Genomic DNA, 24051 nt, shown 5'->3' with positions numbered 1-24051 from the left:
GGCTTCAACTGTCATATAACTGTCTAGCTGCAGTTAGTTACAAGCGCCAACTTACAGCCATGGCATGGTCATGAACCCGGCATTCATCGCTTGTCTGTCTGACACACAGAGATTTGAAGAATTCGTAACATTTTGAGGATTTGTGACAGGTACGTATCTCTCAATACAGCAGGGAACAGGAACTGACACTAACACACTGTCCAATTTCATTATCCTCTTATATATAGTAACAAAGCATCATCTCATTACTGGGCCATTTTTGATGGGATATCATTATTATGATTGAAGAATCAACAAGATGTAGTATTTTCTATAACTTTTTAGATATCCGATTCTGTAAGCATACATGATTCCATAAGACCACTATATAGAGAACAAGAGGCCCTTCTGCCTTATCGTAAGACTGCCATAAGCAGTGTGTGATAGATAGGAGACCTATGTTACAGTATTGGTAATGCAGGAGCTTCAAGTTATTTCTAAAGGTGAAATCACATTTCCTTTCCTGAGTCTCCTTTTAGGCCTACAACACTGAATTATAGTTTTTGTGGCACAATTGCTTGTGTTGCATCAGAGACATACACAAGAACAGTATCTGACTTACACAGCGGTTGTAACTTCCTTCTAAACAAACTTAGTATTCAAGTGGCAGGAAGTGAGAGTTTCTATCACTGTCACACATGAAGTAGCTTATAGCTCTCAGAGAGAGACTAAAGAGCAGTCTTGCTATTGTGATAGCAAAAAATATAACAAAATGTTTGATGGTACATGGCAAGGTTTAACCATCTACTGGCATGGTATGATGAAATATCTGAATAAACACACACACATACAAATATTTTAACAGGATAAGTTGACGTTTCAATCTGTACCATTGTGGGGGACATGTGACACCCTCCGGATCCCCCACAGACGCTGCGGTTGCTTGAACTGCGACGTCTATGGGTTTAAGTGCTGGGGGGGGGGGGAGTGGCAGTGGGAGGAAGAAAGGAGAGGTGTCGCAGACCTGGGGCCACACCAGTTTTACTTGCCTGCTACAGATTAAAAGGTCATTTTTTGCTCTAACCCAGGCACCAGGCACCATTTAAAAAAACATGACCGATAAGAATTAACGCTCATCAAACGGATGGCACTAGTGGTTTGGTGGGGTGGTTTGGTGGATACAGAGTTGTTTTTAATTCCAAAATAACAGTCCAGTGTTAAATTTAAGACATCATGCATGTCAAAAGTTATTGACCCCTAAATGTTATTGAAGTCTAAGGCTATGTTCACACTGCGTATGATTCCGTCCGTAGTGTGAATATATGCACGTAGTTTTGAGGTTGATGCGTTCGCTTGAAAGTATACGATATACGCCCGCACAGTGCACACTACGTATGAGCTTACGGCCGGATTGTATACGGCGCTGTGAAAAATGAACAAGACCATTGTTTGAGGACGGAAATGTTGAAACTTGGATTTCCATGCGGTCCCGTACGAAGTACTTATTTCAGCCAAATTGAACTTGATTTTTCGATCCAAAAGGTTCTGTGTAATTTACGGGGCTGGGCGAAGATTTACAAGTAAATGACCTGCCTCAGATCGCTTCGAAACAAGCTAGGGAAGCATAACTGTAATACGGGCGTATGTTCGCCGTTCGTACGCATCCGGCCGCATGTCTATTTTTCCCACGCCCGTAGTTTCAGCCGCACATATACGGCGGCGTATGAAATGCGGACGGAATCATACGCAGTGTGAATATAGCCTCAGGCTGCACAGACATGGAATGCCTGTAATGGACTCTCCCCCGCCCGGGAAGTATCTGTTACAAGATGCTGGGAGAGGGGGAACTACACAGATATGCGCCGCACTGTAATGACAGCATCACACAGCTGACTCATTATAGCACGGCGCTGTCATTACAGTACGGCGCACATCTGTACAGTTTCCCCGCTCTCAGCATCTAGTTACAGATGCTACAGGCATTACACGTCCGTGTTCCGTGAGAATGCAGCCTTACTGCTGTGACCCGCTGGAAACAGGAGATATAGCCGGGGAGAGTATGTGGCAGCAGTGCAATTCACTCCCCGGCCACCTGCTCTGTCCATCATTAGCAGTATGGGAGATACGGCCAATAAGTGAATATGTCGGCTGCCGCGGTCTCTCCCCGGTTGTATCTCCTTTTCAGAGCGTGTGTCAGCAGGGTGTCACCTGCTGCCATCAATAACCTTTGTCTAATGACATCTCAAAAATGTTTTTTGATGGTAGGTTCTCTTTAAATATTGCAATAGGGTCCCTTTGTACTAGTCTAACACCCAAGTTATCCAGGGACAATGATGTTGCTATGTCTGGCAGTCTCCATCCTGTGGATACATGAATATATACCTCCTACAAGTCCAAGATTTTGCTAAACATTTTAATGCTAAGTTTATCCTAATTGATGTAACTGCTGTCACCACAGTGGTCCTCACGGCGCTGAGAAAGAAATATATAAATGGTCCCAACAAGAAATATGGGGAAAAGATGTTCCAGGTAAAACAACCTCAAAAGACAAGGGGGCACTGCCTCCGCCTGGAGAAAAAAAAAGGTTCAATCTCTGGAGGCGACAAGCCTTCTTTACCATGAGGACTGTGAATCTGTGGAACAGTCTACCACAGGATCTGGTCACAGCAAAAACAGTGGAGGGCTTCAAAACAGGCTTAGATAAGTTCTTAGACCAAAATATCAATGCATATGTATAGAACCTATCATCATCCCTCTCCCTTCCCTGTATCCATCCCCTCCTTGTATATCCCTCTTCCCAGCATCCATGCCCTCCTTGTATACCCCCCTTCCCTCCATCCTTCCCATCCTTGTATATCCCCCTTCCCTGCATCCATCCCCTCCTTGTATAACCCCCTTTCCTCCATCCATCCCATCCTTGTATATCCCTCTTCCCTGCATCCATCCCCTCCTTGTATACCCCCCTTCCCTCCATCCTTCCCATCCTTGTATATCCCTCTTCCCTGCATCCATCCCCTCCTTGTATACCCCCCTTCCCTCCATCCTTCCCATCCTTGTATATCCCCCTTCCCTGCATCCATCCCCTCCTTGTATATCCCCCTTTCCTCCATCCATCCCATCCTTGTATATCCCCCTTCCCTGCATCCATCCCCTCCTTGTATATCCCCCTTTCCTCCATCCATCCCATCCTTGTATATCCCCCTTCCCTGCATCCATCCCCTCCTTGTATAACCCCCTTTCCTCCATCCATCCCATCCTTGTATATCCCCATTCCCTGCATCCATCCCCTCCTTGTATAACCCCCTTTCCTCCATCCATCCCATCCTTGTATATCCCCCTTCCCTGCATCCATCCCCTCCTTGGTTGAACTTGATGGACTTGTGTCTTTTTTCAACCGTATTAACTATGCAGCCTAATGCGTTGTGTTTAAGTACTGTGCCACCCTTCTGGGAAGAACTGTTATCGTCATTCAATTGTTATAAGCCTCGACTTTTTAAAGTAACTACATGTGTGTATTTTTGCAAGCCCCACTGGGTGAGAGGCAATGGCCTCACCTCCTTCCTCATCGCAAAGAAGCCATGGGCCTGCCATCCGCTGTAGACAGGGCGTCCCCTACACATACTCATCAGCTGTATCCTTGCAGGGCGTATTTAATTCTATGTTTTATCTTAGTTAACAATCTCACGTCAAAGGAGTTTTTTTTCTTGATTTACACTACTATATTGTGTAAATGTGATTATATTTATTTAAGTGCCAAACATCTGAAGCTAAAGACATAATTCTAAAAGACAAGTAACAGATCAGAGGTTTGATGGTCTTTCTTTCACTGTTCTAGAGTGGGAATTTTTCACAGGGTAAAACATAGCTATAAGGAGCTCCCTAAATACACTTATGTAGCAAAACTTTAAATGTTAAATTCTTACCTTTTTGATGTTATAGATGCGGATCAATACCCCTTTGCCTCTGTCATTTAGTATCATGAGCTTTTCAGCCAGTTTATGTTGGTATGTTGATCCCAAAGCCATCTTATGCTGTCAGAGTCAATCAAATACACAATTAGAAGTGCAGCGACCACTGAAGACAAGACAAGAGTCTGAATGTAAAGTACACGGACTGGCAAGTGAGGCAACTTCTCCTTTCTTTATGAATTTCTGCACTTGTGATACAGGAACGCCCACAGATCTTTAGGCTTAAACACACAGAACATAGAAGCTGATGTAGGACTTCTTCACCACCCCACTTCCTCTTTGGGTCTGGGTGACTGTGCTGTGTCTTCTGTAAAACGTTAAAAACTTCCTCATCTTCAGATATGTGCTTTACTTTGTCTTTTTTTCCTGATCTAGTGCTTTGAGACATAAAAATGATTCTTTTTTCTCGAATGATCATGAAAAGGACATAAATGAATGCAGTACGCAGACTTTGGGGGACAGTTATCAAAATGTGCCCCTGGCGTATCTCCCGTATCCCCCGATCAACTGATGGGCGGGTAGGGGCTGCAAGGAGGCGTGGCCTCCTCCCATGCATTATTTATCAAGGGAGGGAAAAATTTACACCGGGGGGGGGGGGGGGGGGGATTTTAAAACATGGTGTAAAGTGAAACTGGCTCAGTTGCCCCTAGCAACCAATCAGATTCCACCTTTCATTTTCCAAAGAGTCTGTAAGGAATGAGAAGTGGAATCTGATTGGTTGCTAGGGGCAACTGAGCCAGTTTCACTTTACACCAATTTGATAAATCTCCCCCCTGGTGTACATTTTTGCACAATTCCTGCACCAAGCGCAGGTCCCGTCGGACCCACTAACAGGCGTGCACCTCTTATTGAATTGGGCAGGGTAATTGGGGACGGGGCATAATTTAAGTTGATTAATTTCATAAATCTCCCCATTTGTTTCAATGTGTACATGCTTTCAATTCTTAATGAGGTTGTCTCTCTGTTAAATATCATATTCATTGTATAGACCATTAGAAATAAACTATGGTTGCCTCTAAAATGCTTTAGGGTACAAACACACTTGCCGGATCCACAGCGAGAAACTCGCTGCGGATCCCTTCCCTGTGCTCTCAATAGCAGACAAACTGGCAGCAGAGATGTAGATCCGGCTGCGAGTTTGTCCGCAGCCCGCCCCGTTAACCCCCTGCTGCCGGAGACTATACATCACCGGGTGCCCGCTCCTGCTTGCTTGGGGGCTTCTGGTGTCTTCACGTGTCTTCTGGTGTCTTCACGTGGCTCCTGGTGTCTTCATGCCGGGAACCGCCGAAGCAAGCTGGGACCCGGTAATATATTCACTTCAGCCAGTGGGGGGTTAATGGGGCGGGCTGCAGACAAACTCGCAGCAGGATGTACATCCCTACTGCGAGTTTGTCTGCCATTGAGAGCTCAGGGAGTTCCTCGCTGCGGATTTGGCAAGTGTGTTTGTACCCTTAAAAATGATCCAATTTAGAGTTATGACATTTGCATAGACAGTATAGTGCCAACTGATGAGTATAGCAATGTCAGCGTCAATGAGCTGAGTGCTGGAGGACATACATGCTCAGTTAGTCTTAGGACCAGTTCACATGGAGTAAAATCAGCAGAATTCTGCTGCGGAATCCCGCCTGCTTCAATTTTACACTGTTTCTCTATGGGAGGGCTCGCGCCACGGCTGTTCGCTCAAAGAATTGACATGTCCGATTTTACACAGTGTGAACTGGCCCTTACGGGAGGCTTTATAAATATTGATCCTTAGCTCACTACTTTGGACTAATGGAACAGACCGTCTGCACTAGTATAGCAGTATAGCTACAGATGTAGCCAGAGTAAACATGATTGTTGGTGTACTACTCTTTTTATGTGGCACACTATATATGTAAGTATAGGAGTCGCTCACTTAAAGGGGTTGTCCAGCGAAAATCTTTTTCTTTCAAATTAACTGGTGTCAGAAAGTTATATAAATTTGTAATTTACTTGCATTAAAAATCTCATGTCTTCCCGTACTTATCAGCTGCTGTATGTCCTGCAGAAAATGTTGTTTTATTTTCAGTCTGAGACACTGCTCTCTGCTGACATCTCTGGCCGAGACAGGAACTGTCCAGCGCAGGAGAGGTTTTCTATGGGGATTCCTATAAAAAGCCTTTCCTTCTCTGCAGAGTTCCTGTCTTGGCCAGAGATGTCAGCAGAGAGCAGTGTCAGACTGAAAATAAAACAACACTTCCTGCAGGACATACAGCAGCTGATAAGTATGAAAAGACATGAAGTTTTTTAATAGAAGTAAATTACAAATGTATATAACTTTCTGACACCAGTTGATTTGAAAGAAAAAGATTTTCGCTGGACAACCCCTTTAACATTGCTGGGCCGTGCCAGATGTGATAGGATCCAGCAAGTATTTTCTGCATTTAGTGAACAGCAATGAATATAGCATGTCATTCACTAGACCAGGTGTGAGTGGTGATGTACACAATAAAGCATGGCAGTGTCTGTAAGTAGACTCCTTCAGCACAGGTAGTCAGGAGGGACTATACATACTGTCAGCCTCCACAGAAAAAGGAGACTGGTTCAGCTAAAAACACAGCACACCAACATAGACCCGACTCTTGAACAACCTCTTTAACACCTGAAATAGGCTGTATCCTAAAGTGGCAGCGTGATGCAATTCCCAGCTAGCAGTGCAGTCCATCAGAATTAATAATATAAGTCTATGGGTGAGCTGTGAATCTATCCACAGCTATATCTCCTGACCAATGCAAATCTCAGCAGTTAGACCTGCTCAGTGGTTAGCACTGTAGCCTTCCAGTGCTGGGGTCCTGGGTTCAAATCCTGCCCAGGGCAACATCTGTAAAGAGTTTGTGTGAGTTTCCTTCCACACTGAAAACATACAGATAAGAGAATTTAGATTGTGAGCCCTAATGGGGACAGGGACTGAATTTGAAGAATTATGTAGAGTGCTGTGAAATGAGTTGGCACTACACAAGTCAAAGGCAAAATTATTACGCTCTGATCAATAACTTTTAACATGTCAACCGATACTTTTAGTGACACTGCCCATTTAAATATTATTGCTTTACATTATAAGTAAACTAAAGTAATACAATGAACTAGAAACTGCATCACATATGGTAAACCAGAGATATCCTGAAAAATACAACAAGCAGATTAAATCTAGTGTTGAGGGTCCCTCTAGTGGGCACAGTAGACTATTACAAGTACACAGTAAATTGGGAAATAATGGTCTTTATAGATTATTTATCAATGCAAATATTAATGTAAGCATTAAAAGGGACATGGGCAACAACTGTTAGATTATTTAACTCCACTCTGAGGAGACTGCACTGAGGGAATGTTTCTAAATAAATAAATATTTATTTCTTATTCTTAAAGGGGTACTCCGGGGATTCACATTTTTTGCTAATTCATTGGTTAATTTTTTTTTCTTTTTATGATCCTGAAAATTCACGTTCTACAAGGTCATATCCAAATAGGCCCTTTTGGTACTACATCCGGCTTCCATTAAATGGATATGTTAAACGGACTGCAAAATACACAGTATGGCCCTGCCCACAGGCTATGTTCACACATAGTATTTTCTGACTGTCTTTTTTCAACCAAAATGAGGAGTGAAACTGACAGGGCAAAATTATAATGGTAAGATTTGCACAGCTTCTGTTTTCAACCTACTCCTGATTTTGGTTAAAAAAAAGACTGACCAAAAGACTGACAGAAATACTATGTGTGAACATAGCCTAAGACTGCAGAAGGAACCAGAGACTGATATGAATTTTTACCATCAGTATAAAAGAAATAAATTATTAATGTACTGAATAAAGAACGTAAAGCTTCCTACCCCCTTCCTGCAGAAGTTATCCAGGACCTAACTGCTTATGAGTACCTATGGGTTCATGTGTATTGTTTACTTTGTTTCCATTACACAGTTTATAATTTATATACAAGGATAGGCTATGTTCCCACAAGGTAAAAATGAGGCTGTATTCACATGCTTCATGTTCTGCGCAGAGCACGGACGTGAAATGCATGTAATGGACTTCTTCCCCACCCGGGCAGCATCTGTGATAAGATGCTGGGAGCGGGGGAACTATATTTATATGTGCCACACTGTAATGACAGTGCCGCACGGCTCCCCCGCTCCCAGCATCTAATTACAAATGCTGCCCGGGTGGGGGAGAAGGCTGTTACATGCATTTCATGTCCGTGTTCCGTGCAGAGCACGGAATGCATGAATGCGGCCTAAGGGCAATTAACCATTGTCAACCATGATAACCATCATGATAGTTAATAATGGACGTTATTTGCCCTTATTTTTACCTAGTGGGAACATGGCCATATACTAAACTGAGCAGGGATCCTCAAACTTTTTCTATTGAACCCTGACCCCACAGACCAATGTGATGTTTGAACCTCATGAGATAGACCATGGGTCTCCAAACTGAGGCCCTCCAGCTGTTGTAAAACTACATTTCCCATCATGCCTGGACAACCAAATCCAAAGCTTTAGCTGGCCAGGCATGATGGGAGTTGTGGTTTCGCAACAGCTGAAGGGCCGCAGTTTGGAGACCCACAAGATAGACCAAGGGCCTGGGCCTCATTATCTGTGGTGGAAGTCCATGCAAAAATTTTAAATACTTCTCCGGCTATTTTCCATTTGTCTCCTAAACACTGGACAATATTAACCCTTTAACCCATTATGACGTCTGGGGATGTCATAATGGTGTTAGGTGGTACAGAGAAGGCTTGCAACTCTCTGCACAGTGCCACCCCAGCTAATTAACCGTTTAAATGCTGCTGTCACAACTGCTCAAGTTGCAATTTGGTTGTTAAAAGAAAATACCTGAACCTCAAGCAGGTCATGCAACTTTTAATAATGTGAATGCTGGCAAAGTCGCATGCAATTTGCGACCTACAGCCAAAAATCCATTTAAATTAGATTTTGGCTTACTATCGTGTCACTTTAAGTTGCATGCACAGTAGTAAAAACCACATTGACCATCGTTCGGTTGTGTTCACACATTGCGTTTCATTGCTGTAATGCCTCATTCAATTGCAGTACTAATGATTTAATAATACAGTACTACAATAAAGGTCCAAAGTGTGTGACCATAGCCTTAGATGCAATGTCATAATACAACAATCTTCTAGGCATTGTGCAGCCATAGCCTAAAACTACACGCTATACTACAAGAAATACTACACATGGACTGAGCCCTGCAGTTAGGAGGGTTTAGTCTGAACACTACGGTAACTCTAGTGGAGCCAATGAGCTGGAATGTAACGATTTATAGCTGAGGCCAGAGCCCTGCTACTTCATAGTATCCTTTGTGTGTGCTCAGTATTTTAGGTAAGTGTGTCCTTGTGGAATAGGAAATGTTTGTACTTTACATGTAGGGAAAGTTACTATTTAGGTGCCTGTATGTTTAAAGAAGAATCTCAGATCTGGCCGCACAAGTGACCAGGATTTTGTAAGGTTCTTCTTAGTGGATGTTTAGCAGTCCTTTCCCTGCCCCCACTCCCTTCCCAGTCTCATTTTTCTCTCTTTATCCGGTTACACATGTGTATCACAAGCTTGTTTTGTGCTTCTGTTACATATGTAGCTGGGCCAGGACGAAGCATGGCTATAATACATAAGCAAAAAATGCACATATTGTTGTGTTTTGTTTGTGGAGATATAAACTATTACAGCTGATGATTTTAGCAAAGTTCAACAAATTCATAAATTTATGTTAATGGTGCGTTTACATGGAACGATTATCGTTTGAATTTTAGCAATAACTATTGCATTTCAGCGATAATCGGCTCGTGTAAACACAGTGAATGATCAAGTGACAAACGATAAATCGTTTGTGATCTTTAAACAAGTTCTCAAATCACTGTTGGTCATTCACTGAAGATTTGCAGATCGCTTTGTGTAAACAGTCTTTCAACGATTTACCCTATGTGTTAGATAGGCTTAAGCGGTATTAAAACGATCACAACTATTGTTTTCAAACTAAATATCGTTCTGTCTAAATGCTGATCGTTATAAAAAAAAAAACATGTTGTTACTTCGAAATCGTTAATCATTCAATTGGGCGAATTATCGCTCCATGTAAGCGCAGCATTAGGCGAACTGATTAGATCTTTTGATGCAGAAAAGCATTGATACATATGCCCTGGTAAAGACGAAAGGGTGTGTGTGTGGGGGGGGGGGTGAATACTTTGCAGTTGTGGCTAAAAAAAATAATTCTGTTCATATAAAAACTGCATGCAACTCTTAAAATATTAGTTTAGTTGGATTAGATGAACAATACTGGTTCTGTTATGGAAGCATTTTCCCTTTGCTTTTAATAAACCTCTGTCTTTGCTGTTTTCCTTAGTTCCCATGGATTCAGAAGGTCTTCTCCAGTGCCCATATGATAAGAACCATATGATTCGCCCAAGCAGGTTTCCATACCATCTTGTAAAATGCAGAGAGGTAAGTGTGACTTATTTGTAAAGACAAGAGGTGATGACCACCCTGTAGCAGAATGGTGCAGCAATGTGCATACACAGTCTGCTGCAATTTGCTTTAAAGGGGTGCTCCAGCGTGGGGGCACTTTTTTGGGGGACCGGGGAGGTAAGTGGACGTCTTTTATTTCAGCCACCTCCTCCCCGGTTCCAGCGGCTGGTCCCGCATCACGGCGCTCCGGTGCCCGGTTCCCGGCTGCTTCCTGGTGTCTTAACGCCGCCCGAGACGCTACGTCTCAGGGCTGCTCAGCCACTCAGTGAAGGAGGCGGGATCCGTTTGAAGTCAGCTCGGATCCCGCCTCCTTCACTGAGTGGCTGAGCGGCCCTGAGATGTAGCGTCTCGGGCGGCGTCAGACACCAGGAAGCGGCCGGGAACCGGGCACCGGAGTGCCGTGATGCAAGACCCGCCGCTGGAACCGGAGAGGTAAGTGGACGTCTTTTATTTCAGCCCCCACGCTGGATAACTCTTTTAACTCTAAGTAGAACTCTGGGTAAAGGTTATAATCCAGGGCTGCTAGAGGGTGTTGGCAACATAATAAAGTTATACTTACCTGTCCAGGTGCACCTGCAATGCAGCATCACCTGCCAGTCTCCTGTAGCTCCTGGTTCTGTGATGTCATGGCCCCACTCAAAAATGCCCACTCAGTCGGTCAGTGACTGGCTGACCGAGTAGTTCCTCGGGTGTCATGATGACACATACCTGGGAGATTCAGGAAGCTAAAGGCTGACAATGAGCTGGTGGTGATGCATTGCAGATGGACTAGCATGGGTAAGTATCACTTTATTATTCATGTTTCCACCAACCCCTGCCTGCTCTTTTTTTTTTTTTTTTTTTTTTTTTTTAACCTTTGCCAGTAGCCCCCCTTTAATGTATCTTATGAACAAGATTAGCAACGAAAAAGCAAACTTAAAGGAGAAGTCCCATAAAACTGAAAAAAAGGAAGAAAGGCAGGGGTGTGGGAGAATAAACAAAGTAAACTCACCTGTGCCTCGGTAATGCCATCCTGCTGTCATTTTCAGATGGAATCTGGGTACGTCATGTACCCGGCTCTTCCAGATGCATCGTCACAGCCTGGCTGAGTGCTTGTCCTCACAGACAGTCAGTGACTGTGGTGGTGTCCCATCCCAGTCAATGATTCAATCACTAGGTTACATGATCTTACAGCTGGAAGAGCTACAGGTGTCAGGCAGCCAGCTACAGGTGTTAATCAGCCAGACCATATACCTTGGGATCAAAGGATGCTGCCCTATACAGATAAGCTAATGTAGCCACTATAGATAATACGTGCCATGCTAAGCAGCAACAGCTACAGACAATGTATATAACTTTAATTATAAATGCCATGCTGGGTAAAAAAGCATCTAGGAAATCCACATTGTACCACTGCAGAGGCCATGTATATGGAAAGGTGATCTAACACTGCTCTTTTACTGATCAAAAATGGTGTATTCAAGTAGGTTGTCTCCGATTCTTTTCTTTTCACAGAATAATAAAGATGTAGCAAAAGTGCTGGCCACTTGTCCATTTAATGCTCGTCATAGGGTGCCCAAGAAGGAGCTTGACTTGCACATGCAAAGCTGTGAGAGTAAATGTCCTCTGGAGCCACTCCCAGGTAAATTCTTCTATACTTCCATTTAAAATGACTTCACAATTAATGGGTAAATTATGTCATACAACTCAATCGGGATGATACTAGCTACTAGCCAGACTAGTAGCAAGACAGATTCCACTTTTTTTTTTTTTTTTTTAATTGAAGATTTGTAGGTTGGGATGGGGTTGAAGTCCGCCCCCCCCCCCCTACCCCCTTTAAGAAGTCGATGAGGGGGAGGATGTAGGATGTAGTCAAAATTTTGACCATTCACTCCTGCTTTATGATGCAGTCCACTCTGCCGCTGCTTAGGGGGGTCTGTGGAGACCTAGAGAAGCAGGATCCCCTCTATTGTGTATGAAAGCCATATAAGGCTCCTATACACCCTACAGACTGGGCATCACTCTTCAGCTCAGGGACAACTAAAAGTTGCAGAAATCTGGTGAAAAATGTCACACACACCCCCCCCCCCCCCTTCCCCCAATACAATCTCCATATTAGACCCTGCCGCCTGCGTTATGAATAGAGCCCCGGGTCGGCACATGGCCTGCAACACTTTTCGTCACTCTATAGATATGAATAGAGCCGCGGCCCAGGTGCCGACCTGGGACTCTCTTTATAACAGAGCTGGCAGTGTCTGATACGGAGATCGCTGGGGTTTCAGGGGGTCGGGCCCCCCGGGATCTCCTACTTTCCGGGTTAAATTTTCCCAGAATGCCTCTTTGAAGACCTATAACTTACCAAGTGCCAGGGTGAGACACAGCTGACCCGCATCACAGTCCCAACTTCCAAATGACACTGGATCTACGGTATATGGTGTATAACAAGCCCCTCTGGGGACTGGTAGCTGTACATCGGGGGTGCAAAATTAGGTCGGAGACAGACGAATTGTATAAAGGAAGTGGAATCTGCACTCGCCCCTTATGTTGAATCAGCTCAGTTTATTGTGGTATCCACGGGGAGGGAGGAACAACCGCTGCTATACGCGCACTGGAACGGCAGTTTCTGGTGAACACACCCTTTATCGAGCCTACTACCTGGTCGACAAAAGGGTATGTTCGCCAGAAACGGCTGTACCAGAGTGCGTCTAGCACCTGTTGCTCCCTCCCCGCTACCCCTGGATACCGGAATAAACTGAGCTGATTCAACATACGGGGTTAGTGCTGATTCTACTTACTAATATAGTGTTTATCATCGACTGTACTGGCTTCAGCGTGCTTTTGCTTGATTAACCCTTGACATATGAAAATTGAAGACGTACACTATATGGTAGTCTCTCCAGCCTCACTGAATTAATCACGATTAATCAGCCTTTCCTGCTTCGGAAGACTTGACTGGTCTGTCAAGCCCTGCACCCTGAGTGATATCTGCCTTGTGCTTATTAATGCCACAAGCGGAGAAGCAGTGGTGGACCCTACATAGGGCTGTGCCTTTTTAAGCTGGAAACCCACAAGTATCTGGGACCTTGACATGGTGTGTGTGATGTTAGTAGTACAGTATATAGTGGTGTGAAGCAGAGCGATCAGTTTAAGTATATGGATGTCTGCTCTTTTTTTCTTCAGGGAATGCAACAGTGGAGATATTCTGGATTCATATTGCTGACTTTGTCAGCTATTTCTGTGCATATTAATGCTTTAAGTTTTACACCTGTAATTTTATTGGCAGATAATGCGTTCATCAGAGAACCTGAGCGGATATCTAGCTGGCAGAGCCCTCCAAGTGAAGAAAACTGGGAAGATGGTATGACTGCACTATGACTATACATACTCACATCTGCATCATGAGAACCTCCCTTCATACAGTAACACTGAATATTTCTCTCCAACAGAAGATTCTTCTTTTACCTCTTCTCCTTTTGTTTTAAATGAATTTGGAAACTATCAACCTTACAGCACACATGAAACTGTATATAAGGAATATCCACCCAGGTCAGTGCTATACATATTTATAGTACAGTGGGACCACCTAAAATTGCATTAAAGTTTCCAAAATAGTTGGTCTTTTTAAAGATGATAGGTGTGCATAGTATATAGTAACTCCGGTCTGAATGTGGAGGTGGTCTAATAAAGAGGCTTCATAATCTTGTAGTTCTGACTACCATGTTATCTGTTTTAGAGCTACAAGTGGGGCAAGTTGCAGTGATCAGACAAATCACTGGAAACCTGGAGTGTCAAATGGCCGAACTTTGGGCTCCTACACAGGTATGTGTATTTGTATTTCCCTCTGTTTCAAATTGTAATAGATTCTGTATACAAAAGTGTATATCGGCATGTACAGCAAAACCCAATACAGTATTGTAGTAAAATGGTCTTCTAAAAAGGTAGGGGGGAGGGCAGTTCTTGGATGTATATTAACTAAAAATTAGTCCTGGCACTTAAAGCCCACATGTCTTATCCTCCCCCACATATCACAGATTGCAGTGTACAATACATGCTAGTAAATACGGCTTTAATTGGTCACCCCCTCACTACTCCCTTTAATACGTGAACCCCACCATCAGCGCATGAAGGAAAATAAAGACACAGCCAGGACCGTATTTACCACTAGGCACCTGTGGTTCGGTGCCTAGGGTAGCACCAAAGAGCAGGTGGAAGGAAACAATGTCGTTTTTTTTTTTTTTTTCTTCTCCAACCTCCAGTTCAGACTTGCCAATAAATCTGTCTTTTCAAGGGGGGTGGGTATTGGTCAGGTCTGGTGTGGCGGTGGTAAATGTGACGCCTGAAGCTATTGCCTACCAACCTACCAATCCTGGGGTGTGAATTCCTTCAGACAATATGCAGACGGCTCTAATCATTGATTCAATGTGGAAATTTTTTAATGTTTTATACCGTTAAAAACCACGAAAAAACGCGATTCTGAGACCACACTCCCCAAAATGGGGCATCTTCAGGTTTAGTGCCTAGGGCGGCAGCAGCTGTTAGTATGGCCCTGGCCACAGCATGAAAACTAAGCATCAGTCATACTACCACCATATGTATATTCACATGTACTTAAGCCACTCCGGATTTCATGCTGCAGATATTAGATATTTAAATTAATGTAAATGGCAGCATCAAATACACAATGGATTACGTATGAACATGCCCTTGAAGGGAATCTGAGGCCCATGCCAGGTACACAGCTGCAGATCCCAGCAGACAGATGCGGGGGTGATGGTTTCCCTTTAAAGGGGTTGTCCGGCGATAAAAAATTATTCACAGAATAACACACATTACAAAGTTGTTATACAACTTTGTAATGTATGTTATGTCTGTGAATGGCCCCCTTCCCCGTGTCCCACCACCCCCACCCGTGTACCCGGAAGTGTGGTGCGCTATACATTACCTGTCACGTGCCGACCACGGTCTCCGATCCTCAGCAGTGACGTCTTCTTCGGGAGGCCAGCGGATCTTGCCGAGTGCCGGCCACCCTCTGCAGCGTCATCCGAAGCTCAGCCGCGATTGGCTGAGCATAACTGTGCTCAGCCAATCGCGGCTGAGCAGCTGATGACGTGGCCGCGTCATCAGCCGCTCAGCCGCGATTGGCTGAGCATAACTGTGCTCAGCCAATCGCGGCTGAGCTTCGGATGACGCTGCAGAGGGCGGCCGGCACTCGGGAAGATCCGCTGGCCTCCCGAAGAAGACGTCACTGCTGACGATCGGAGACCGTGGACGACACGAGATGCGGTGAGTATAATGCACCACACTTCCGGGTCTAGCGTGGGTGGGAGGAAACACGGGGAAGGGGGCCATTCACAGACATAACATACATTACAAAGTTGTATAACTTTGTAATGTGTGTTATTCTGTGAATAATTTTTTATCGCTGGGAACCCCTTTAAGGTTCTGTCACTTCTAAGGTTCTGTCACTTCTATCAGCAGGTTATGTTTGTCTAATCTGCTGATAGTTCCCCCTTAAAGAAGTACCGCTCATCTTTTTATAAACTTTTATAATTGTCCTTCATTAGCAGCTGAAGTGTCACTGAGGTGGAACAAAGCCCCAGCAGTACAGCCCTCCCCTGCCCCTTCCTGCTCTGACATACAGGGCGATGCGGCTGCTGCCACTGTGACACTTCAGCTGCTTATAAAAAGGACATTCATAAAAGTTTACAAGCAGTGATCATAAATACAAATAATGAATACATCTATCCTATCTATTTTCTATGTTTGATAATACTGTTTATCTCAAGTCATGCCTACCAAATAATACCAGTATACAAGAATGAAATATCACCATACAAGTTACTAACCAAACCCAGTATACAAAGACCGATACTTTCCCTTTAAGCAGTAAGGGCCCATTCACACTGAGAAAAGGTGGCAGAAAGTCAAGCGGAGCCTGTGCCGGAGATGCCGCTTGGAATTCAGCCTGTCCCATTGATTCAATGGGATGTCTCATTCTCTGCCCAAAGAATTGACTTGTCAATTCTTTGGGTGGAGGGTGGAGGTGCACAAGAAACACCATTGAAACAATGGGAAAGGCTGAACTTCAAGTGGCGTTCGTTACACAGGCTTCACTTGAAATTCCATCACTTTTACTCGGTGTGAGTACGCCCTAAGATGCAATACACTATACATGAGACATTTACTGTGCCATACCCATATAAAACTAGGCCAATAGGAAACTATTTACAGCCGCACTACAACCTATATTACTTTAGCAGTACGTAGACTATCAGCGGGATGCAGCAAGTATAGTGACTAAACCAAAACCCAATGCATCTCAAAACGCCAAAACAATATATATAGTACTATATACCTAGGTGGTGACTTATGTTATACATGTAAATCAGTGTAATAACTGCATAGAACTCAAGGTATTTTATTGACAGGTGATACAGTGATGCAAAAACCAGAGCGTTCATCTAGCTGGCAGAGCCCTACATGTAAAGACAGCTGGCCCGTTGGTATGCATGCACCATGACACTATACAGTAAATGTACTTATTGGGGTCATATGCACCACGAGAGAATGTCACTACATCATAGTCATAATAATTAATATATATATTTTTATGAATAGAACGGTCTTCACCTGCCTCTGCTCCTCCTGTGTTAAATAAACTTGGAAACCATCAGCCATACAGCGCACGTGAAACTGTGTATAAGCAGCCTCCCCCCAGGTCAGTGTAACCTGTCAGTGGCGCAAACAGATGTGTTGTAGTGTTCTTATTTTTTTATTTATTTGTTTTTTTTTCTCTAGTGCTGCAAGTGGGGAAAGCCGCTATAACCAGAAAAATCCCTGGAAACCTGTAGTGCCAAATGGCCAGCCTTCATATGCTTATATAAGTATGTGTATTGGTAATATACCTAACCAGCTGTATGGTTCATACACTTTTCCTGCTTCTTTAAGTATAAATTGGCACATGGTTAGACGTTCCCTAACACATGTATACATAATAAGAAAAGTAAACTGTCAAAGAACCATGTTGCTCTCTTTTATGGGCTTGCTGCATGGATTTTTAATCCATGATGGATCTGCCTTTTTTTTTTTTTTTTTTTGAAGCCTCATAAATCAGGACATTGAACACTATGCATCTTGCAAGAACCACATTCTACTGTATATGCACCTACAGAAGTCTGGGAGTGTAATAAGGGTCATAGCCAGAAAGTAGTAATAAAATGCAGGTCCTTGGTTGAGGGGAAAACAATCAGTATACATAGCATATCATGGAACTGTGAATTATACAACACCTGCGGGGTGGGAGTTCTGGAGGAGTACTGTATGTTTATTTCTAGAGTCCTGGAAGCATATCTTCTATCATACCCTGTAGTAATAGTATCTCCTGCTCTATTCTTCTTTTACAGGTGGATCTAGACCACCTAACCACCAGGAACCTTCCTATTCAAATGATGGAGATTGGCCAAGGTAAAGCACTGCAATAATAGTTATGATGCACTACGGGTAGAAAAGATTGTAAACTACTTGCAATGGTATATCTGTCTTGGTGGAACTTCTGCAATAGCATTTTCTACCAAACCACACTAAGGGTCCTTCCATGAAGTGATTTTTGACAATAAACGTCCTCAAACTACCGCTATGGTGTATGACCTGAAATCGCTTACCCAGAACGATGATCGGTACTTATAATCGTTCTTGCGGTCATCCTATCATAGCTGCTGCACTCACTTCAGAGGGAACAACCTAACTACATCCTATTACACCAAACAAGTTTGCACAATTTGCAAAATTTGCAAACTATCAACAATAAAAGGGGTCCAAATTCTATCAAGCAGCCAACAATATATATATAAGTTTTTCTTCATTGAGCGGATTGCGAATTTAACACGCAAATGGCCCGATAGAAAGCAATTGGCTAGACAATTTCACGGGGTAGGTGAATAAGGCCTAAAGGTCATTAGTTCTGTAGAGCCTACTGGGGCTGTGAGACATAAGCCCAGCGGTTGAATGGTGCTAGATAGGGGAATTTTATGAGTTTTGTGACTGGTTATGAAGTGGAAGGTTGGCTGCAAACCAGCTTCAGTGCCTTATCTAAGAGTTGGAATCGCCAATCCTGTTGTGTATTTTACACTTTTAAACCATGTTTGGCTCCAATCATATGCCATTTTTATTTATATTTTATTCCATCCCACAGGCTTGGTAGGCATTGAAGCCAATCTGCACTGGATGTAGTGGGCACTGGAAAGACGTAAGTAAATGCCTACAGCAGCTTAAAAAACATGTTCAGCCTAGAAATTAAACTTTAAGCCAGAAGTGTCATCTTCAGACTTGTAGAGCTCTATCCCTCCATAATGTTTCACTTGTCATGCCATGGATGAGCTTCCCTCGTATCTCCTACTCTCCATCAGATGAAGCCTGTGCTCTTCATGAGATTATATATATATATATATATATATATATATATATATAATATATATATATATATATATAATTAGGGCTGGGCGGTATACCGCAAAAATACCGATACCGTCACTGGCGTCGGTTAACCGACTTCAACTTAGCCAGGACGTTAATTGTGGTATTTTTGTATTTTTTTTTTGTATGTCCCTGCGCCCGTCCTGTCAGAGCCCCACACACGCGCGCGCACACACACACGCGGCCCGGCACAAGCGCTGCACGTCATGTGCAGGGACGCCGGTATCTGTGCGGGAGCTGAAGGAGCAGCAGGGCCCAGGTGACCACCCGCACCACCCCTGTCTGGTCCAAGCGACCTTCCCCCTGACCCCCCCCCCCCCCCCCCCCCCCCCCCCCCCTGTCCTGCCGCAACGTCCATGCGCCCACCACCCGTCCGGTCCGGCGTCCCTGCTCACTGAGGGGAGTACAGGACAGCCGCCCTCACGTGCTGCTGCTCCTCCAGCTCTGACATGGCCACGTCCCTGCACACACAGGACAACGTGTGCAGCGCTCACCGGCCGGGTGTGTGTGTGTGTGTGTGGGGGGGGGGGGGGGGGGGCGCTCAGACGGAACTGTGCTGTCCGAGCGCTCCCCCCACCCCACCCGGCCGGCGAGCGCTGCACACGTTGTACCTCCTGTATAGTAATGCACCCCAATCCATCCCCCCCCCCCCCTATAGTCATATACACCTATCCACCCCCCATATAGTTATACACGTATTCCTAAATTACCCCCTGTGTATACACATCCTGTAGAGGCTGTATACCTGTATATACACATCTAGGTCTCTGCAGAGACCCCTAATAATGACAAATAGTAATAATGATAATAGACTAACCATGGGTTGCTGTTCAGTTTACTTTTTCTAATCAAAATATCGCCAGTTTGGCATGGCAAGTGGGTGTGGTTTGCTAAAAGGGGCGTGTCATAATTATCGTTGAATTATCGTTACCGCGGCTACATGTGCGATAAACCGCGATATTGATTTAGGCCAATATCGCCCAGCCCTAATATATATAATTATGCGTAATCCCATATCGTAAGCATAAAATAATGTCCTGCACAGTATACTGTCAGGTTCGTAATGTGATATGGTTCCCCCATTGATTTTAGGGCCATAGATGCCAATCATGGTTGTTGGAAGGCAGCGAACACAAGCCCTGATGGGCACACCTATAGGGCCACTTGGTAGACCCAGTCTTCAGGAATGCTTGTTGTTAAACACAGGCATACATAGTACATTGAACTACAATGCAGTATATATTGTCAGAATTGCTGTGGTCCATTACCACTTATAAATCTGCCCTGGAATTACAGACTAGTAAATATGGCTTGATATTAGACCTAACTGTATTTTTGTACAGTAAGTAGTAACTATTTGTTCTTTCTTTAGGCTTCTGAGACACACAAGGATCTAAGCAACATTTTAACCAAACATGAAATTTGTTTTTATACATAGTATTTTTTTATCTGCTTTTAACAACTATATTCTAATAAATATTTTAACTTGATCCATTTTATCAAACGTTTCTTTTGCTGTTATGCACTGCACCCTTACTGTAATGCCCACTACTTTGCTGGGTTAACACTGTAAAATGTTGGTGTGAAATAAGATGTATATTAAAATCACAACACTACTTTTTTTTCTGTGTAAAACTGAATTTTCACTTTGTTCAGTACATTGCTGCATGTCCCATGTGGCTAAGCAGGACAATATAATACTACTATATAGTGGGTAGATGCCATATCTACTCTGGTGCTCTGCAGAGCACCAATCACGCTGCATGCCATACATAAGAGCCCTGATCAGATGCAGAATACATAATTAAAGGGGTAGTCCGGACAAGGGACTTGAGCAAGGGAGGAAAGTGTGCTCACTTTATTTTTAAATAACCAATTACTGGACGTTTTGTGTAAAAAGTTCATTGCCCTAATTGCCCTTTCATTGCCCTTTGATTGTGGTATTACAGCTGCCTTACAAGTTAAAGGGGTTATCCAGTGAATAAAATCTTTCAAATCAACTGGTTATAGAAAGTTTTATGTAGATTTGTAATTCCATTTAAAAATCTTGTCTTCCCATACTTATCAGCTGCTGTATGTCCTGCAGGAAATGCTGTTTCTAGTGTGTCACAGTGCTCCTTACTAACATCTCTGTCCTAGACAGGAACTGTCCACCGCAAGAGCAAACCCCATAGAAAATCTTTCCTGCTGTGGGCAGTTCCTGTCTTGGACAGAGGTGTCAGACTGAAAAGGAAAACATTTCATGCAGGACATACAGGAATATGTATGCACCATCAGAGCACAAAAAATTCAAAGCTCAGCATGACATCCTGCAATTAGTTTCACTCCTAAAGAAGCTGCTCTGATCTTGTGATATAGCACCATCTAGTGGTCGTTATATTTACAGGTGTTAAAGGAGAAGTCCGGCGAAAATTATTTTTTTTTATATGTTATTACTTATGGAAAGTTATACAATTTTCTAATGTACATTAATTATGGGAAATGCTCATATACTGCTATTTCCCTTAATTTGGTGTATCAGGAAGTGTTAGAATTATCTCTGAAGCAGTGACGTCACGACCAACGGTGTAATTCCTATGGAGTGTCCAGCAGGGGGAGCTCTATATATAGAAGTCAATGAGTACCATTGACTTCTATATATAGTGCGCCCCTGCTGGACACTCCATAGGAATTACACTGTATGTAATGTAATGTAATGCACTGTACTGTTGTGACTTTATGAATACATTTATGGAATACTTTGGGGAGCAAGTGTCCTTGCTCCCCAAAGTATCCCATAAATGTATTCAATGAATACATTTGCAGGGCACCGAGCAGGGAGGGAGAGAGGTGCCATCTACCTCCCCCCTCCTTGCTCGGTGCTGGGAACATATACAAAGTACTACTCCCCCATTATCTGCCCACCCCCACCCCGGCCGGGAGCACGACGCTTCCTGGTGTCCCCGGCCGGGGTGGGGGCGGGCTGACGCGGCCGGCATGAGCAGAGAGCGGCGGCCAGGAACGGAGCGGGCGGGTAGTTGGGAGCGGTGCGGGCAGCGGGGAATCAGCGGCGCGATCGTAAGTTTGATGCCGGGAGGAGGAGGGGGAGCGGCGGGGGGCATGAATAGCAGCCCCTGTGTGAGCGGCGGCGCAGGCGGTGATAGGGATAGCAAAAGGTACTACTCCCCATTATCTGCAGATAATGGGGGAGTAGTGCTTTGTATATGTTCCCAGCAAGGAGGGGGGAGGTAGATGGCACCTCTCTCCCTCCCTGCTCGGTGCCCTGCAAATGTATTCATTGAATACATTTATGGGATACTTTGGGGAGCAAGGACACTTGCTCCCCAAAGTATTCCATAAATGTATTCATAAAGTCACAACAGTACAGTGCAGTACATTACATTACATACAGTGTAATTCCTATGGAGTGTCCAGCAGGGGCGCACTATATATAGAAGTCAATGGTACTCATTGACTTCTATATATAGAGCTCCCCCTGCTGGACACTCCATAGGAATTACACCGTTGGTCGTGACGTCACTGCTTCAGAGATAATAACACTTCCTGATACACTAAATTAAGGGAAATAGCAGTATATGAGCATTTCCCATAATTAATGTACATTAGAAAATTGTATAACTTTCCATAAGTAATAACATATAAAAAAATTTTCGCCGGACTTCTCCTTTAATACACATATTTTTTTTTTGACCCACTTAGAATAAAAATGAAATCAGTAAATATCGGTTACATTAAGGGTAGCTTCACACTTACCGGATCCACAGCGGATTTTACGCCGGGAATTCGCAGTAAAATTCATTTTCATTGTGGATCCTGGTATAGTGAAGGTCTTAGGGGGTTACAGAATGAAAATTCCGCTACGGATGTGACCCAGCTCCTTTAACCCGCCGCCCAGGCCCGGAGCATACATTACCTGCTTGGCGCTGCGGCTGTGTGAGGCTCCCCATCAGACAATCAGTGCTGCCGTGCACTGATTGGCTGATGGGGACTAACAGGAGCCTCATACAGCCGCACGCCGACCAGGTAACGTATGCGGGGAGTTGGGCTACGTTCACACAGAGCAAAAGGGGTGGAACACGCGAGGAAATATTTCCGCCTGAAATCAACTGATGCTGAATTCCGAGCAGAATCCCTGCGTATTCCGCTTGGAAAGTGTTCAGCTCGTAATCAGCTCTTGGAAAATTCAGCGCGGAATACTCGAGGAATCCGCATGCATTCAGCGCTGAAATTCAGCGAGTAAACTAGACTATTCCAGAATATATACTAGAATCCTCCCCCCCCCCCTTTTTTCCCCCCATTTCCGTGCTGATTAAGCGCGTAATTTTTCGCTTGTATTCCGCGCTGAAACAGAAAATCAGAGCTCCATTGGTTTGTATAGGCTTCTGCTAGCGAAAGAATGAACATGTTCATTCTTCTGTCAGAAAGCAGATTAGTTCAGTGCGGAAATTCCATCGTGTGAACTGCAGAGCAGAATTTCCATTCAACACAATGGAAATTAGCGCTGCATCTCTTTTAACGGCTGAAATTTCAGCGCAGAAATTCAGCTGCTTTTGCTCTGTGTGAATGAGCCCTTAAAGGGGCCGGGTCACATATCCGTGGCGGAATTTTCATTGTGACCCCATAAACCTTCACTATACCTGCCGCGGTGCCTAGCAGGTATGTATGCTGCGGGCCGGTGCAGTGGGATGTGGGGGGTTAAAGGGGCTGGCTCACATCCACAGTGGAATGAAAATTCCGCTGCGGGTATGTGACCCCATAGACCTACCAGGATCTGCAGCGGATTTCACGCTGAGTTTGGTACGTGTGGAGCTACCCTAAGTTATTTTCTGTAGTTTAGTAAGATATATATATTGCACATACAGGAGAAAGCCGCACGTCCAAAACCTCATGAAGCGGGTGCTGTATGAAATCAGTCCCCTGGCTTGGGGATCCCCAATAGTATGCACAGATATTCTGCAGCACACCAGCATAGGTGAAAAGCTGAAGCATTTATTACAAAGGATGTAAAAAATACAGAGATGGCATATCTGTATTTTTTACATCCTTTGTAATAAATACTTCACCTTTTCCACCTATGCTGGTGTGCTGCGGAATATCTGTGCATATATATATATATATATATATATATATATATATATATATATATATATATATATA

The 24051-nt window shown here is 44.0% G+C and overlaps 2 protein-coding genes across 4 annotated transcripts in view; one reads left to right on the top strand and one right to left on the bottom strand.

Moving 5' to 3' along the window:
• NCKAP1L (NCK associated protein 1 like) overlaps window positions 1–4084 on the bottom strand; it is a 116081-nt gene extending 111997 nt beyond the window's left edge. The window contains exon 1 of the mRNA XM_069970248.1: window positions 3903–4084. Coding sequence (XP_069826349.1) covers window positions 3903–4004 — 102 coding nt within the window. The 5' untranslated portion in view covers window positions 4005–4084. The remainder of the gene's footprint in view (window positions 1–3902) is intronic.
• LOC138792618 (gametocyte-specific factor 1-like) lies at window positions 5–20333 on the top strand. 3 transcript variants are annotated; one of them, XM_069970251.1, is made up of 12 exons: window positions 5–149; window positions 10322–10419; window positions 11938–12064; window positions 13706–13780; window positions 13869–13968; window positions 14156–14241; window positions 16851–16925; window positions 17041–17140; window positions 17221–17306; window positions 17826–17886; window positions 18614–18667; window positions 20267–20333. In XM_069970251.1, the coding sequence occupies exons 2-11, from the start codon at window positions 10327–10329 to the stop codon at window positions 18627–18629; spliced, it is 819 nt and encodes a 272-aa protein (XP_069826352.1). In that variant the 5' UTR covers window positions 5–149; window positions 10322–10326; the 3' UTR covers window positions 18630–18667; window positions 20267–20333. The 3 variants fall into 3 exon arrangements, with proteins under 3 accessions (XP_069826352.1, XP_069826351.1, XP_069826354.1); XM_069970250.1 differs by lacking the exon at window positions 5–149 and adding an exon at window positions 3948–4099; XM_069970253.1 differs by lacking the exon at window positions 5–149 and adding an exon at window positions 9222–9306.
• The last annotated feature ends 3718 nt before the right edge of the window (window positions 20334–24051 follow it).

The sequence above is a fragment of the Dendropsophus ebraccatus genome, chromosome 5 (genome assembly GCF_027789765.1).
Source record: "Dendropsophus ebraccatus isolate aDenEbr1 chromosome 5, aDenEbr1.pat, whole genome shotgun sequence".
Lineage (NCBI taxonomy): Eukaryota > Metazoa > Chordata > Amphibia > Anura > Hylidae > Dendropsophus > Dendropsophus ebraccatus.
This window is presented reverse-complemented; position numbering and strand designations above follow the sequence as displayed.